General features: G+C 42.2%; 1 protein-coding gene and 1 long non-coding RNA gene across 5 annotated transcripts in view; one reads left to right on the top strand and one right to left on the bottom strand.

The window, feature by feature from the left end:
* fam131ab (family with sequence similarity 131 member Ab) overlaps positions 1 to 10,264 on the bottom strand; it is a 23,340-nt gene extending 13,076 nt beyond the window's left edge. The window contains exon 1 of one of the 3 annotated variants that reach the window (XM_008308775.3): positions 8,766 to 10,264. In XM_008308775.3, coding sequence (XP_008306997.2) covers positions 8,766 to 8,864 — 99 coding nt within the window. In that variant the 5' untranslated portion in view covers positions 8,865 to 10,264. Of the gene's footprint in view, positions 1 to 3,433; positions 4,655 to 8,765 lie in introns of those variants that run through there. The other 2 variants (XM_008308776.3, XM_008308774.3) reach the window with 2 other exon arrangements.
* The window catches only part of LOC107988504 (uncharacterized), a 21,485-nt gene extending 6,866 nt beyond the window's left edge, over positions 1 to 14,619 (top strand). The window contains exons 1-4 of one of the 2 annotated variants that reach the window (XR_001759993.2): positions 1,733 to 2,224; positions 5,637 to 5,786; positions 11,028 to 11,151; positions 14,326 to 14,619. This is a non-coding gene — a long non-coding RNA (uncharacterized LOC107988504). Of the gene's footprint in view, positions 1 to 1,732; positions 2,225 to 5,636; positions 5,787 to 11,027; positions 11,152 to 14,325 lie in introns of those variants that run through there. The other variant, XR_003049594.1, reaches the window with a different exon arrangement.
* The last annotated feature ends 12 nt before the right edge of the window (positions 14,620 to 14,631 follow it).

A 14,631-nucleotide genomic window follows, 5' to 3' on the forward strand; every position in this document is an offset into this window, starting at 1 on the left:
GCTGTTTCAACTTACATTTAAGTACAATTTATTGTGCTATAAAATGTAGCTACCATAGCTAACATTCAAACACAGATCTAACAAACAAGTCAGGCCTAAAGTGACAGTGACCGCCATGTTTACTGCCCTCTCTTTGTAAACATAAACAACTGCTCAACCACATTCACACTCTGGTTGCCTCCTGCAGCACTGGGACTCATCACTGACCACTGTGGAACTGTTTAAGTGATGCATTCGTTTCCTTCAAGGAAAAATCCACCGTGGCTCTGAACCTGTGGGTTTCATTCAAAGACCAAAACCACCATCAGAATAAAGAGTCTGACGTGAACACAGCGATCTGTGTGAAGGGCCCTACAGGAGCGAAGGGAGATCCTGAGCTGGTGACAGCGGCAGCAGCTGCAAGGCATGATAATCCTCTTGTGCCACAGGGTAGCTCGCAGATCAGAGGGAGGATAATCAGGGGGAGATGTGCCTTACACCCTGAAGGAGTGTTGGAGTGTTGTACTGGGTTGGTGTCCGCTATAGAGCAGGATGTCAGACAGGTAATACGGTCGACCCACTTCAACGTGCTTCACTTATTTTTTACTGGATTCCCAACTGAGAAACAACTGCATTAGTGTGGAAATATGTCCTGCTAGTTCTCTACCACTACTGTGTGGAAATATGGGGTGAACGGCATTATAATTTGTCACATTTAATGTCATGTCAGAGATCTAGTGACTGTGACAAAAGTAGGGCAGGCGGTCAATCACAGGGTCACTTTACAGCTTATTAATCTGCACCTGGAGGGTGAAAGTCCATGATGGAAGTGATCAGAGTTCAACTTGGTTGTGAGAGGGAATTGATTATGACTGGCTGAAGCTGCGGGCAATTTTATGTTCTATAGGAATTTGATAATTAATTTTATGTCATTGCTTTAAACAAAATTTAATGTGTGAAAATGTGCGATCACTTTGTGCTGCTCAAAAAAAGGGTGGTTCACATTTTAATATATTGAGACCTTAATTCAATATATGTGCAAAAATTAATTGAATTGAATGAAACCCAAGTTAAAAGTCAGACTGAACAGTTTGAAGCAGGCCTACAGCTCTGCACTTCCGGCTGCTGACTGTGCTTTTCTTCCACCAACCTCCCCCCCTCCTGCCCCCACCTCGTTGCCTACTGCCCTACTGAACTGCAGAGGAAGACGTGCAGAGCTCACAACTGTCCAAGTCATTTAACGAGTGCACGTACTTTTACACACACTCACACACTGCAGATACTGTATGATTTACTGCAGAGTTAAACCCTAATATTAACCTGATTTAAATGTAGGATTTCTGTTTTTGTTGTTTCCTTTAGGTCAGAGTAACCATCTCAGATCAGTGTTTTACATCAGCCTCCCAATCAGACGTCCCTCCCCTGTCTCTGTGACTCCACGTATGACTCCAATTACTCCACGCACCAACAGTGCGTGTTCCATGTAGCACATTATCATTCAGGATGTCAACAGAGAAGTCAGGGGAGTAAACATGGGCACGTGACGGAGGTAATACGAGACGTGTGTGTACCGCCCAACACAGGAAACAAGGAGGGGCTGGAAAATTCATTACTATGTACTAGCACTTTATCCGTTCAGGAGTGAGTACTACTAAGACATTTTAGTACCAGGATCCATGGTTGATGTAAACATGTCAGTGCATATATATATATATATATATATATAGGGATGTCTAATAGTATCGGCCGATTTTATTGGCCTAATATTAGCATAATTATGGATTGTTATTGTTTTTTCATACGATAATGAAAACCTGATAACACAACGTCTGAGTTTCACCAAATATGTTGGCATTGCTTGTGGTGTCCTGTGACGTTCACCACAGTTTGGGAGAAAAAAACAGCTGTATATATGAGTATCAGATAGATAGACGGACAGGTAGCACTGTAATAATCCCTCAGGAGTTCACTCCAATAATAAGTGTTTGGACAACATTGGCAAAAAGTTCCTATTGGACATCCCTATACGTGTATCTATATGTATCTATACGGGGCTTCTCGGTTTCCTCACCATGTCACATTTCATATCACAGCCTCTTTCCTTTCCTTTTCTCCCCGTCTCTCTAATTTCCCCTCTACTCTCCACATCTCTCACTTTTCTATGGCAACCGGTCACCAAGGAACAATCCCGGATGGTACGCCTGTGTCTGATGCGCTGATGATGTCACACACAGAACACAGCAAGGTAGTCTAATACTGTAATTAGCGCAAGCACGCACGCATGACGACTGTGTCATTTGATGAATTACATTTTCTTTGTGTTTTTTTTTTGTGAGGACAAACCGTTAAAGGTCGTCTCCTCTGGCCCACCTGTACATGTGATCTGTGCAGCGTCCATCAGCCCTTCCTGTTTCAAACCATGAGATCAGCCAAGCCGTCTCTCAGCTCCACCACCATTCAATAACAGGCTCGCCCACGAGGGCTGGGAGGCTGCGTTTCATAATAGATCACTTAGGTGCCGCTAATCATCGGCAGTCTGGCTCACTGCAGCACAACATGCTCACACCCAGATGGTGCACGGTGATTTACAGTGCAACAGAGGCAAAGTGGAATAATCATCACATCATTATTATCTGCAAACGACAGTTACAGTTATAGGTTCTGCAGCCTGAGTTTAAAAAAGCCCAGGCAGCGCTCTCCTAAAGGAGTAGTCCTCGTTACTGGTCTCCAAACCACCCTGGGACGTTCTAATGTCCTCGGTGGAAACATGGCTGCAGGTGGTTTTGAAAACAAAAAAATCTGATCTGAGTTTTTCATCTAAAGAAAGCTTAAACTTGTAACGACATGTCTGAACCAGAGGGGGCGGTAACTGAGAACCTTCAATCTGAAGTAAACAGTTTTGTGAAAGTGAAATTCTGACATGACTGGATGCAGCCAATCAGTGAAGTTCTCCAGTCACTAAACCTCCAAAGCTGTCAATTAAGAAGAATCATTAACAAAGCGGTTGTTTCCAAGGGCCCAGTCATTAACTAGTTGCTAAATTTCCTAAAGGACATTCAAATAATTTGAAACCAAATGGTCATCACTAATGAAAAGTAAAAAGGAGACAGAACCGAAGACGCACATTTAAAGACATGGATGGCTGGAAAAATAAGACAATTATTAAAGCAAGAAGGGTTGAGAAAATAATTTTGTGCTTCACAAATTCGCAATTTACAGCCCAGACTGTCAGCTATAGTTAGGCATACAGTATCTGGTAAGTGCCCAAGTAGGTCACGGTACACTGGGCTGCTTGTAACCCACATCAAATCAGATGAAGTAACATATAAAATACTCCATAATCTATGTACAAAAATCCAAAATGACTTTGACTTAATCTGTGTTAGTAACTTGTTACACTACAGAACCAGAATATTCTAAAATGTGAGGGAGAAACAGAGAGAGGAAGGGGCACCTGGCTGAGGTCCAGTGCACCCAAAGGTCCTGTCAAAATCAGTCTGCGTGCCAAGCAGGTCCGTGCGCCCCCTAAAAGAGGGAGATCAGACAGGGAGCTTGCCACGCTCCAGTCCACACGCAACGAACCGTCAACCGCCACTGTCAGGAGGAAGAGAGCCATGTGAAGGAGTTTTCACGTAGTCAACAAATAATGGGAAAACTCATAGTGGTTCAGTAATATGTTGTCGCAACCACGGCACTGCTGTGGGCAACAACCGCAGCAGGAACCAGCGTAGGACACAGACAGTCAGCCATTGAAATATCTGAGGACAGAAAAACAAAATCCTAAGAGGAATCTAAATGCCCCCTCCCATTACCTTAGCTTCTGCAGGAAATCAGATATTTATACCATGTTAATGTTAATTAAAAATGATCCAGCGCTGCAATAGTACAATGTAAAAAAATTTAAAATGCTGTTGCCATTGCAGAATTTTATGGGGAAAAAAAGTTGAAATTTTGAAATTGTCATTGTTTGCACTTTTGTTAAAGAATCTACGTCAGATCTTAGAAAACAGAAAACAGTGACACTATGTTGTTTTGTTAGCAAAAAGCTTAATATGAAGTGTGGCATGTAAAATTTGTATCAGCTTCTTTTTTTTTACAAGCACTGTCTGATTTGGGTTTTTTTTTTCCACAAATATTAAATATCCTAAAACCTACTACTGAGGAGCCACAGGTGGTTCACGGGCCACAGGTTGTGGACCCCTGCCTTGGACATAAATCATTCATTTTCCTTAAATCAATATAGAAATATAGAGTGGCTTTTTCCAGCATTGGCAGGTTTACGTGTGTTTTTGTGACTTCAGTTCTTGATTTCATTCCTCTTGGTTTACCAAAGTACAAAAACAAATTGACATCTCTCTTAGTGAGATTAAAATGTTTACATTACAGGCATAAAAATGACCTCATGTTATTATTCAGTAACGTTGAAGTGCGGCTTCTGTGTCATAAGATGGCTTCCTTTTTTTCAGAAAACTTTGTTTTCTCTTTAGATTCATTCTTTTCACTGGACCAACTATGAGTTTTCAGGATTTGATTTTTCTTTACCTCTACGGTCTTCTACTACAACCCATGCCTTTAGAGGTGACCATGATGATGCTGTATCTCACTGTAGTCATGCTTCATCACCTGCTAACATTAGCTGCTCTAGTAAAACTGTCCTGATAAGGGACCTTTGAAATAATGACAACAAAGATTCAAAGCTTAGTAAAACTGTCCTGATATGTGTCCCTTTGAAAGAATGACAACAAAGATTCAAAGCAGATACGTATTGAAGTCTATGGTGCTGCCTTGACTATAAGACCATTTCAGCTCCCAGCAGGCTCTTACAGAGCATTCAGTTCTAGAGTTCCTGCTCTCCATTATGTATGTTAAAGTCAACAGGGAGCCTCAGACCTTACAGAACCCACTGACGCATGCTCTATAGAGACTTCTTGCAGTGAGACAGCACAGAGGCAGCAAGCAGAAGCAGAGGCCCTGCGTCCATGCACGTTAAAGCCATGCCGTGTCATGCAGCTCAGGCTCCCGCAGCTCAGCTCAAGCCTGTTTGTATTTCATGAAGTCAGTCCTGCTTTGCCTGATCAGATCCAAGCCACATGCCTGTGCGACTTTACGCAACCTTTGTTTTCTCAGATGTGAACAACAAGCCACGTCATCCACACAAACAAGAAATGTTAAGAAAAAAAAAACAGAATCTGCACCAGAGTCATCCCCAAACCTCCAAGATCTGGAGGCAGAATCGGTTTAACCTGCCTTCAAACCCTCTCCTTCAAACTACAGCCTTATTCCCCAGACAGACCACCAGTCTTAGACAAAACCTACAGATGCAGATACCTTAATGAGGCAGAGTTTGGTTGGAGATCAAGTTTATTCAGCCTTATATTTCAGACCAGTATTATCTGGAGCGCAGACGAAAAAATGTCAGATTTTAAATCGGAGAAGTAAAGTAAAGTGTACTTTACTCAAAGGGTATTAACATTCTTTCTGAAACGCAAAGGTCAATACAGGTCAATGAAATGTCAGGTTTGACATTAACTCTCAAATGAACTCTGTTGGTGCTGGATCTTTGGCTTGACTCACACTGCAGCTCACCAGAGGATGGTCGAAGATTATTTAATTTTGAAAGTGTAAGCATGTGTCATTTCTCTCTCTCTCTCTGGTAGTGTGCTGTGAGCCATGGGACGATCTGCTGTTGCACACAGCTCCATGGAGGCAGGATGAGAAGAACATGTGTTGTTGGTGGATGAAATGAGCCACTTCCCTCTCTCTTCCCATGGACAGATGACATGTCCGACCTTCAGCATTTCAAACAGGTATAAATGGATTCAAAGAGCAGGTTGTAGGGACACTGTCTTCCTCTCTCTATATAAACACATGTTACATATACATACACATATACAGTATATATGTGTGTGTATATATGTATGTATATACAGTATATATGGAGAGAGATGAATTGTTGTTTTGTATTTAGTTGAACTACAATCTCCAACTTTTAACTTAAATGGCACAGACTTACTTTGCTTAGAAATTTACACTAAAATTATTAAAATGATAAAGTTTGACATTTGAAGTGGCTGAAAATATGTCAAGAGAAAGATCACATTAAAAAGAAAATTAAAAAATACAGACAGATCGTAGAATGTTTATTTCCCTGGAGGATGATCAAAAAATCCCATGAATAATAATTTATTTGGGATAAAAGAAATGTGTTGAAATGAAGTAAAACTTCAAGTTTATTTTTTGATCTAAATTATCTGCGACAATTTTCTATGAATTTCCTCATCATTACGCATTCATACAGTCATATGTATCTGCGACAATTTTCTATGAATTCCCCCATCATTACGCATTCATACAGTCATATGTTTGACTTTTAACCTTTAGACAAAACGAAATGTTTGGTCGTAAAGTGTCCGATTGATGGATTAATGCATGAATGAGTTTTTGATGACTTTTAAACAGACTTGGTGTCACACACACACACATTCACACACACACTTCTTCAAACACGTGAGCAGATTAAAATGATGGGCTTCCAAATGTCAGCGCCTGTCTCTTCTTTCCTGCCCTCCGCTGCGTGGAAGCGTTTCTGGTTACTCTGCGTGGAAAGAACAACTCGCTCGATTAGTCGCCATCGCCTCCACCTCCGACACCCCCCGCGTCAAAGCCCTGCCGTTTAGCGCGCCAGCAGCTCAGGTTACAAAGGCAGCTGAATTCAATATGTGCCAGTTTAATAGGGTGTGATGAGATCAGATGCGCAGGGTGTCCTGTGTCTCCGACCGTGGGTCGTCTCAGTCAATAAAAGCATTGTTTTGAGGAGTGAAGGATGTCTTTATGGCACGAGCTTGATTAGCCGGGGTTACGACTCGCCGTCAGAGTGCACTGGTTCTGGACCCAGATTGATCGTCATAGTCTTAGGTCAGTGAAACACGCAGAGGCTGAGTGCTTGGCGTGGCTCGGCCCATGCAGCCTTTTGTCTGCTGATGTCTGCGTACTGAGCAGCTTTATGTCCATGTACTGCAGTATCTGAGGCCCAGTAGAGTTTGACTATGCTGCAAGCAGTTACTCAGTGGTGTAAGTCACTGTGTAGCCTGTCAGTTATACAGTGGTGACACTGAAGACTGCGGTTGAAATTAAATATTGTCTCCATTGAAGGTGTAAATATGCATCTCTTGTGAGAGTCTGGGATCAGGATGAATCTGTGCTTTAAGAGGATAAAAGGATGTAAATACCTGTTCTCACGGAGCTGTGAGTGGGTTTTCATTCTGAAATTAACTAATGGTCGTATGTTAAATCTGTCAAACGAATGGTGGGAAAATGTGGAATATTGTCTAATCAGCTGAAGACTGTGACGCTCTCTGACACCTTTGGGGCCACAGACCTTATGTTGAACACATTTACGGACCAAATTGAACCGATAAATCAGGCCAAATGTTGCAAAATTGTCCAAATAATAAAGTCTTGTTTGTGTGTTTGTATATGAACAACCTGCTCAGATTAGAATAAGATAAGTTTGTATGTGAACAACCTGCTCAGATTAGAATAAGAATAAGATGAATACTTTTCGGATTCTACAATCGAAACATTTTACACGTTACTGCAACAAAACTTTCCAAATGAAGGGAATACTTGAATAATGAAGCAAAACTATCGTTTCTTCAGGTAAATCTGTTTTACTCGACCATACAAACAAACCCTCCAACGTGTTAATGTTGAATAATAATGAAGACGTATCCTGTCAATCACGGTCAATTGTTATATTCTGTATGACTTCATCAAATTACATCATATGGAAAGGCTCACTTCTGTGTAGACCCCGTTGTCGTGGAAACTGCACAGAGGCCACTGTCGCGAGTCTCTCTCTCTCTCTCTCTCCCTCTCTCTCTCTCCCTCTCTATCTTATAGTGTGTGTTTCTGATTCTCTCTCTTCAGAGAGCCAGGGGAAAGACTTATGAAGAAAGCAGGACAATTAGGTCAAGACTAAACCAGAGCTCTGTCGTTGAAACACACACACACACACACACACACATACACACAGACAGTGTATAGGCTCTAATAGCTCCAGAGTCAAACAGGTGGCCCCTGTTGAATGACGCCGTGGGTAAAGGGCGCACGGAGACACGTGCGCCCCCCAGTGTTTTATCTCTAAATGAGTTCATTTGTTTAAGTACGGCCGATGGATGAAGTCTGACTGTGCCGCGTCCTTCCTTCACGCTCTCCACGACAAGGAGACGCGCGGAGACAAGGCGCCATGATAAAGCAATCAATCGCGCGGGCGCGCGCGCGCGCACACACATCATAAAGCACTCACAAGATCTGCTGCGTGTGTGTAATGACATAAATACAAGACGATTGACTAATCATACTGTCAACAACAATTGGATGGATGGATGATGGATGGATGGATGGATGGAGTCAGATAAACAACATGTAGGGAGACTGTGCGCGTCAGCGGCAGACGTTATTCTCCAGCGGAGCGGATGTTGGACACCTGCGGCAAAGGTGTAAACAACCGTGAGAGCAGATGAATGAGGCGGCAACAGGAAGTGTTTCTTGGCAACACGCTACAACTGCTGCATCCGCGTGCGTGAATGCGCGCGTGTGTTTGTCTTTTATAAGCCTTTTTTATTTTCTTTTTGAGCTGCTATTTGAATGTAGTCGTCCGTTACTGTGAGACCCTCTCCCTCCATGTCTTCAGGGATTCTTGAATTAACGACTCAGTGCGCGTCATCGGAATCATCATTTGCGCATTCCCCTTTCCCAGAAACATGAGAAGAGCCGTGTCCTACCTTGCAGCCAAACTGGGTGAGGGCGGTCAGAACCATCGTGTCCGTATCGTCTAGTCTTCTTGCCCCTGATTTAAACGCCGTTTGTAAGACTCTCAGCATCTCCCCCTGGTGCTAGAGAGCGCTCCTGTGTCTGTCTGTCTGTGGCTGCTGCCGTGCTCATCATAAAGCTCCCTGCAACTCTCGTAGCATCGCGATGTTTAGGCTGCAGATTTACCCGTCTCTCGGTTTCACTTCCACTCCACCACCAACCTAATAACGCACGCCTGCACGCGCACACAAAAACACTGCATATGTTTTGATAAAGATTTTTTTCTCTCTCTCTCTCTTTCTCCCGTACGACGCATCATGTGTCTCACATCTCGGCCACAGCATGCTGCCTGTGCGCTAAAGCAACCCAACAAATCCTCCCAGCTCCCACACACCCGCAGAAGGCTGCAGTGAAAGAAATGCGGAAAAAAAAAAAATAAAGCATCCGTTCTCCAGCGTGCTTCAATATGGAATAAAACCAACTCTTACCAACAGGCGTTTTGGAGCTGATGCAGCCCATGTTCTCGGCTGCACGTAGTGCACTAGTGTCGTGTTTTTAGCTCAAATTTCTCTTTCTAGTTTTCCTGCGTAAGGGGACACCCCGGTGATGTAGAGTGCATACCTCGCTGTTCTAAAGCCTCTGTGTCGCTCCCCTCCTGTCATCTACGGAGGCTACGCTGCGCAGGGTTCCGGTGCGAGCGCGCTGTCGGTCTTCACTCAAACCCCTGGAGTGACGACACCGGCGGTGTGGAGTCCAGCCATCACTTCTGCTCCTCCGTGTAGCTTCTTGTCACTTTGACTTGTTTCAGATCCGGTCGCGTGCATGTAAACACTCACAGGAGTAAGCGCTCAGTGAATGTTGGATGAAGCTGTGCGCTGCGGTGTTCTGCGGTTCGGTTCAGCCCCATGCGAGTGGACAGCTCCGCGTCAGACGGCAGCGGCGTGGATCAGTGACCCGGCCTCACAGCTGGACACAGCGGGGGTTCCCTTCCCTGTCACTGTCACTGTCACTCAGATCCACATCACACCACGGTCCACTCCAGGTGGCGCCGTTCTCGGGCTTCCTGTGCGCTTTTGTAGGTTGTTGGCTGAGACTGTGAGCCACTGAAGATTTCCACATGGATACCGTAAAGACAACCCACTCTTTAATGCTTATATATGTGAGACAGGAGAGTTTCCGCCTCCTTAAAGTGTCTTTCTCTGATGGCCAAAGGCGGAATGAGCCGTGATTGGCTGGTGTCACCTTACACGACAGGGTGGGCGGACTCAGCATGAGAGAAGCTCAACTATTGTTGTTGTCAACTATTTTTTCTTTTCTTTCTTTCTTCTTATTCACACTGTAAACCATTTGTGAACTGATTGTACGAGGACACGGAAATCATCTTTCACAGGATTTGCACAAATAGTTTGATATAGTTTAGCATTTTAAAAAAGTATCTTGTGAGTAGAATAATGTACTTTTTAGTTAGACCACGGTCTTATAATGTTTGTAGAAAATACAACAATAAACAGTCGATCTTTGCACGCAGTAGTTTCTCATAATAGGAGTAGGGTAAGTACTACAATCTACCAGAACTAATGCTCCATTAGATTATAATTTAATACAGGGTTTGTCTATAAACCCTGCGGTATTTAAGTCACACCAATTGACCTTAGAAAAATATTTTGTTCCCCAACTTTGTTTTGGAGAATACAACATCCCTAATAAAACAACTGAACTGATAACATTTGTTCACAAGGTTAGACAGACTTTGACTGTCCAGTACCTTCAGTACCACCTTAAAGGTGGCTTTTATGCCTAAAAATACGCTCTCAAGGCATGTGTTCCGCTTTGATGACATAATTCGACCATTTGGTTATGGCAGCAGAGTCACACGTAATGACTGTGGCAATGTCACATTCATGCTGCAAGAAAGAGTTTGGCCTCAAACAGCAAGAGACTGGATCGACAACCTGATGGATTTGCAACGTGAGTCGTTAAAGGTGGCTTTTATGCCTAAAAATATTTGGTGTGTGGTTGTAAAAAAGGACATAAAGAGAACACATTGTATTATTCTGCATTCTTCTGCAATGTACACAAAAAAGGACATAAAGAGAACACATTATTCTGCATTCTTCTGCAATGTACTGTACAATACAAATAAGGATTACAAACTGTGATTTTATACTTTCAAAAAGTATTATTAATATTTTCTCAAACGTAAAATAATTTTTTTTTTCTTTCTCTTCTTTCAGCTGCTCCCTTCAGGTCCGTGAATCTTCTCTGTGGTCATCAACAGTCTCTGTATCTACTTCCAACTTAGCCTCCCACTGTTTGGAAAGTGACGCTGTCCTCCAACACGACACAGGGACACAACAGGTGACACATTTTGAACTCCTGCTATCCTTATGTCACACGTCACCTTTGACCTCTTCACCTTTCTTATATCTTCACTTTTCCATCTGAATCACTAAGCATCAATATACTGTATATATTTTCTATTCACCTCTTGTTTCTAATTTCTCCTAAATCATAATTTTTGGATGTTCAAATCTTTTTTTGCTCTGTGTAGCCTGATTCTTACAACTAAATGTTGAAATTTAATCAGCTTTTTTTTTTTGGTATTTTCCAGTTTTGATGAACAAAGGTTTGTCCTAATTCCATTAATTGTCTTCTTTTCATAAACTGTTGTTCCGCCCATGACTATTGTTCACAAATTACCGTCTGTCGTGTTTCAGTGTATAACAATACGAGCCGTCATGTTTCTCCCACACAGTCTCCAGGCCTAATTAAGACTTCAGACTCCACCTAGAATAAAGACAGTGCTGCCATAAATAGGCATGTTTGTTTTGTTTTCAGCTCTAACCCAGGAGCCTTTTATAGCTCATTGAGTTTGAAAAACACCTTATGTAAAAAAAAAAAAAAAAAAAGGTTTCTTATTGTGGCCTATTTGTGAGAGAACAGACTTGCCTCCAGGCAGGTCACAATGAAAGACGCTCAAGCCTCTTCATCCTCCCTCTATCTCTCCTCGACGCCCACCAGGCCTCTAAACATAGACCAGCAGAGCTGCAGTGACCCACGCACCCACCCTCTCCTCCACTGCACATGTTTCCTGTTACACAGGAGGACAAATGCAGCGAGGTCCTGGGGGCAGTGGAACTGGTGATCGTTGTGTGCTTTCATTAATATAAAAACACTGTCCCCAGATTTTCACAGCACTCATTAAGGCTTGATATTCCTGATGTGGTTCAGGCTGCAGTGAGATACTGTGTGACATCAAGGGACGACGGGAAGAACTTGAGGGACATGTGGGTCATCGCAGTGTGCTCTATTTCAGAGCTTCTAGAAAAAAAAAAACTCTGGGCTGCTCCGACTTTAATGTTTTTTTTTTCAGAAATAAAGTGTAAATAGAATGCTGGAGTATTTCTCTTACTGTTGATCTCTAAGGAATGAGAAAAATACGATAAGACTTATTTCACCTCAGTAAATACATGTTGACACGATGCCATAACGATTCCATTATTTATGATACAACTGCGTATATTTGTGCAAATCACACAGGTAAAGGTTACGTCATTTACCAATTGTAAAACTCTGACAAAGTATATGTTCAATATACATTGTAGACATTGTACTGTACATTGTACTGTACATACAATTGTTACATCGCAACAAACGTTACCATTTCTATTTAATATCCTAATATAACATGTAGATGAACAAATATCACTCTTTTAAACAATACAAGGCATTTTTATTACTTTTTTTGATCAGAAAACATATATGGTTAAATATAAATATATTTGATGCATTGATTTGTCTTTTATATATCAAAAAAATTAAAGTAAAATTAAGTAAAAATTTGACATGTTAGGATGTAAATGTTCAACATGTGTCTCACATTCAGCATGTGGAGGAAAGAAAAGGAAATCCTGATGAGATCTCTCACGTTATTTCTATTTCTTCATTTTTAAAATATTATTTACCTTCTTTTTTTTTTACCTCAAAAATATAATACACTGTTTCCTCTGCTGCACACACTCTCCCGCAGTGGAAAAACCCACCTCTCTCATTTCATAACACCTCAAAGTTCAGTCAACCTCCTAATCCTTATCCCTTAAATCTGTCCTCTGGCGCCACCCCCAGGCAGATTGCGGTACAGAACATACAGTAATCCTGAAAGACATTTGTTGAAAATAAGTACTCATTGTCAGTGACGTGCAGTCGATGGAGGCAGGTGTGGCAGTGCCTTGTCATCATGACAAGTTACTGTCACACCTGATTGATTTAATCAGCAGAACAGGGTCAGGGAAGTGGCGTCTGTTGAGGTTGTAGCCCTCATTTCGCTTGTTGTATAATAACATTAGCTTTGTGGTTCTCAAACAGATGATTTAGCATTTAGGTTCCAGCAGTTAATCATAATTTTAAAGATATTTCTGTTGATTTTGGTTTTTAGGTTGTTAGTATTTGTTATGTCCTCAGATGGTGTCAGTGATTTGAGTTCCAACTTGTCACAATCTCTCATCTCTATCATCAAACAAATGATCAGGTTTAACCCTGATCTGTGAAACTGAGCCTCACAGCATCAGTGAACAACGAATCAGGAATGCAGTCAGCTGAATGAAATGACCAGTCCACGTCTCAGGCTCAGGTGGATCGCTTGGTGAAAAAGTGGTTTCACCAATAAAGTCCAAGCGCAATTATGTCGCTATCCATTTCAGGAAAGCCAGAACTTTATTAGAGTCCAGAGCTGAAACACAAACCCACAGACCCAACAGACCTTGACGTCTGTCTATTCTACCGTCTCCGGCTCTCGTACCCAGTGCTGAGGCTGCAGATAAAAAAAAGAGGAGGCTTTGATTAAGACCCTGCTGATTCAGAGCTTCTTCACTTCTTGGAAAGTGGATGAAGACAAATGACACTACAGAGCTGCAGATGAACAGTACTTGGCAGAGGCATGTGCATTGATGAGAACCAGCTGGAGACACACACAATGTCCTGTGGCTGGAGGACATTTTCCTGTCCCCTGCGGGCATCACGATGAGAGCCAGCTGCAGGCTCTTGTGAGAGGAAGAGAAAGGCTGTAATGAACAGAAGTGTTATATCCTGAGAGGTGGAACAGGAGGGAAACAGGTCCAGGTATTTCTCCAAAAATAGAGAGAGGACTTCATTTTCAGCCATGAAGACTCTGTGTGCTCATCTTCCGTAGCTGATGATGCGACAAAAATCAAATAACCTGCTCATTTCTTTCATTGTTCAGTTGAGTTTGATCTTCCCACTGTCCAAGATTTGTTGAATATTTTAGCACCAGGAGCTCAATCTTTGTAGCAAAGCAGTTTTATTCGTGTCTGACCTGCATCTTTAATTTGACTTGGAACAACAGGTTCTATTCATCTATCCATCCATCCATCCATCCATCCATCCATCCATCTAGGCTATGTTAGTCCACTGACACTATGCAGTCTACATGGATATATTTACATATAAATGTATATAGGCTGTATCACATGACACCTGTTTAATCAGCTACTATCTCTTCTATGCTCTTTTTAGTGTCTACACTGTACAGCCCACCCCCCCCCCGACCCCCATCAGCAGCAGCCCCCTCAACAGAAGCTGTTCAACAGACCCCACCAGGTAAAACATATAGATACTTTTTCTTTGCACTGCCGTCTAACGTAGTAGCTTTCTGGAAAATACGGCCTTACTGTCCACCAATCCTGTGTGATTTAGGTCGCTCCATTTATCATGGCACTATTTTGGTTCAAATACAATTTCTTTTATATTAAAATAATCCTTATAGTGACATGTACAAACATAAATCATGAAAATAAGGTTTACCTAAATTAGGCAAATAAA

This window comes from Cynoglossus semilaevis, chromosome 4 (genome assembly GCF_000523025.1).
Source record: "Cynoglossus semilaevis isolate Cse_v1.0 chromosome 4, Cse_v1.0, whole genome shotgun sequence".
Taxonomy (NCBI): Eukaryota; Metazoa; Chordata; class Actinopteri; order Pleuronectiformes; family Cynoglossidae; genus Cynoglossus; species Cynoglossus semilaevis.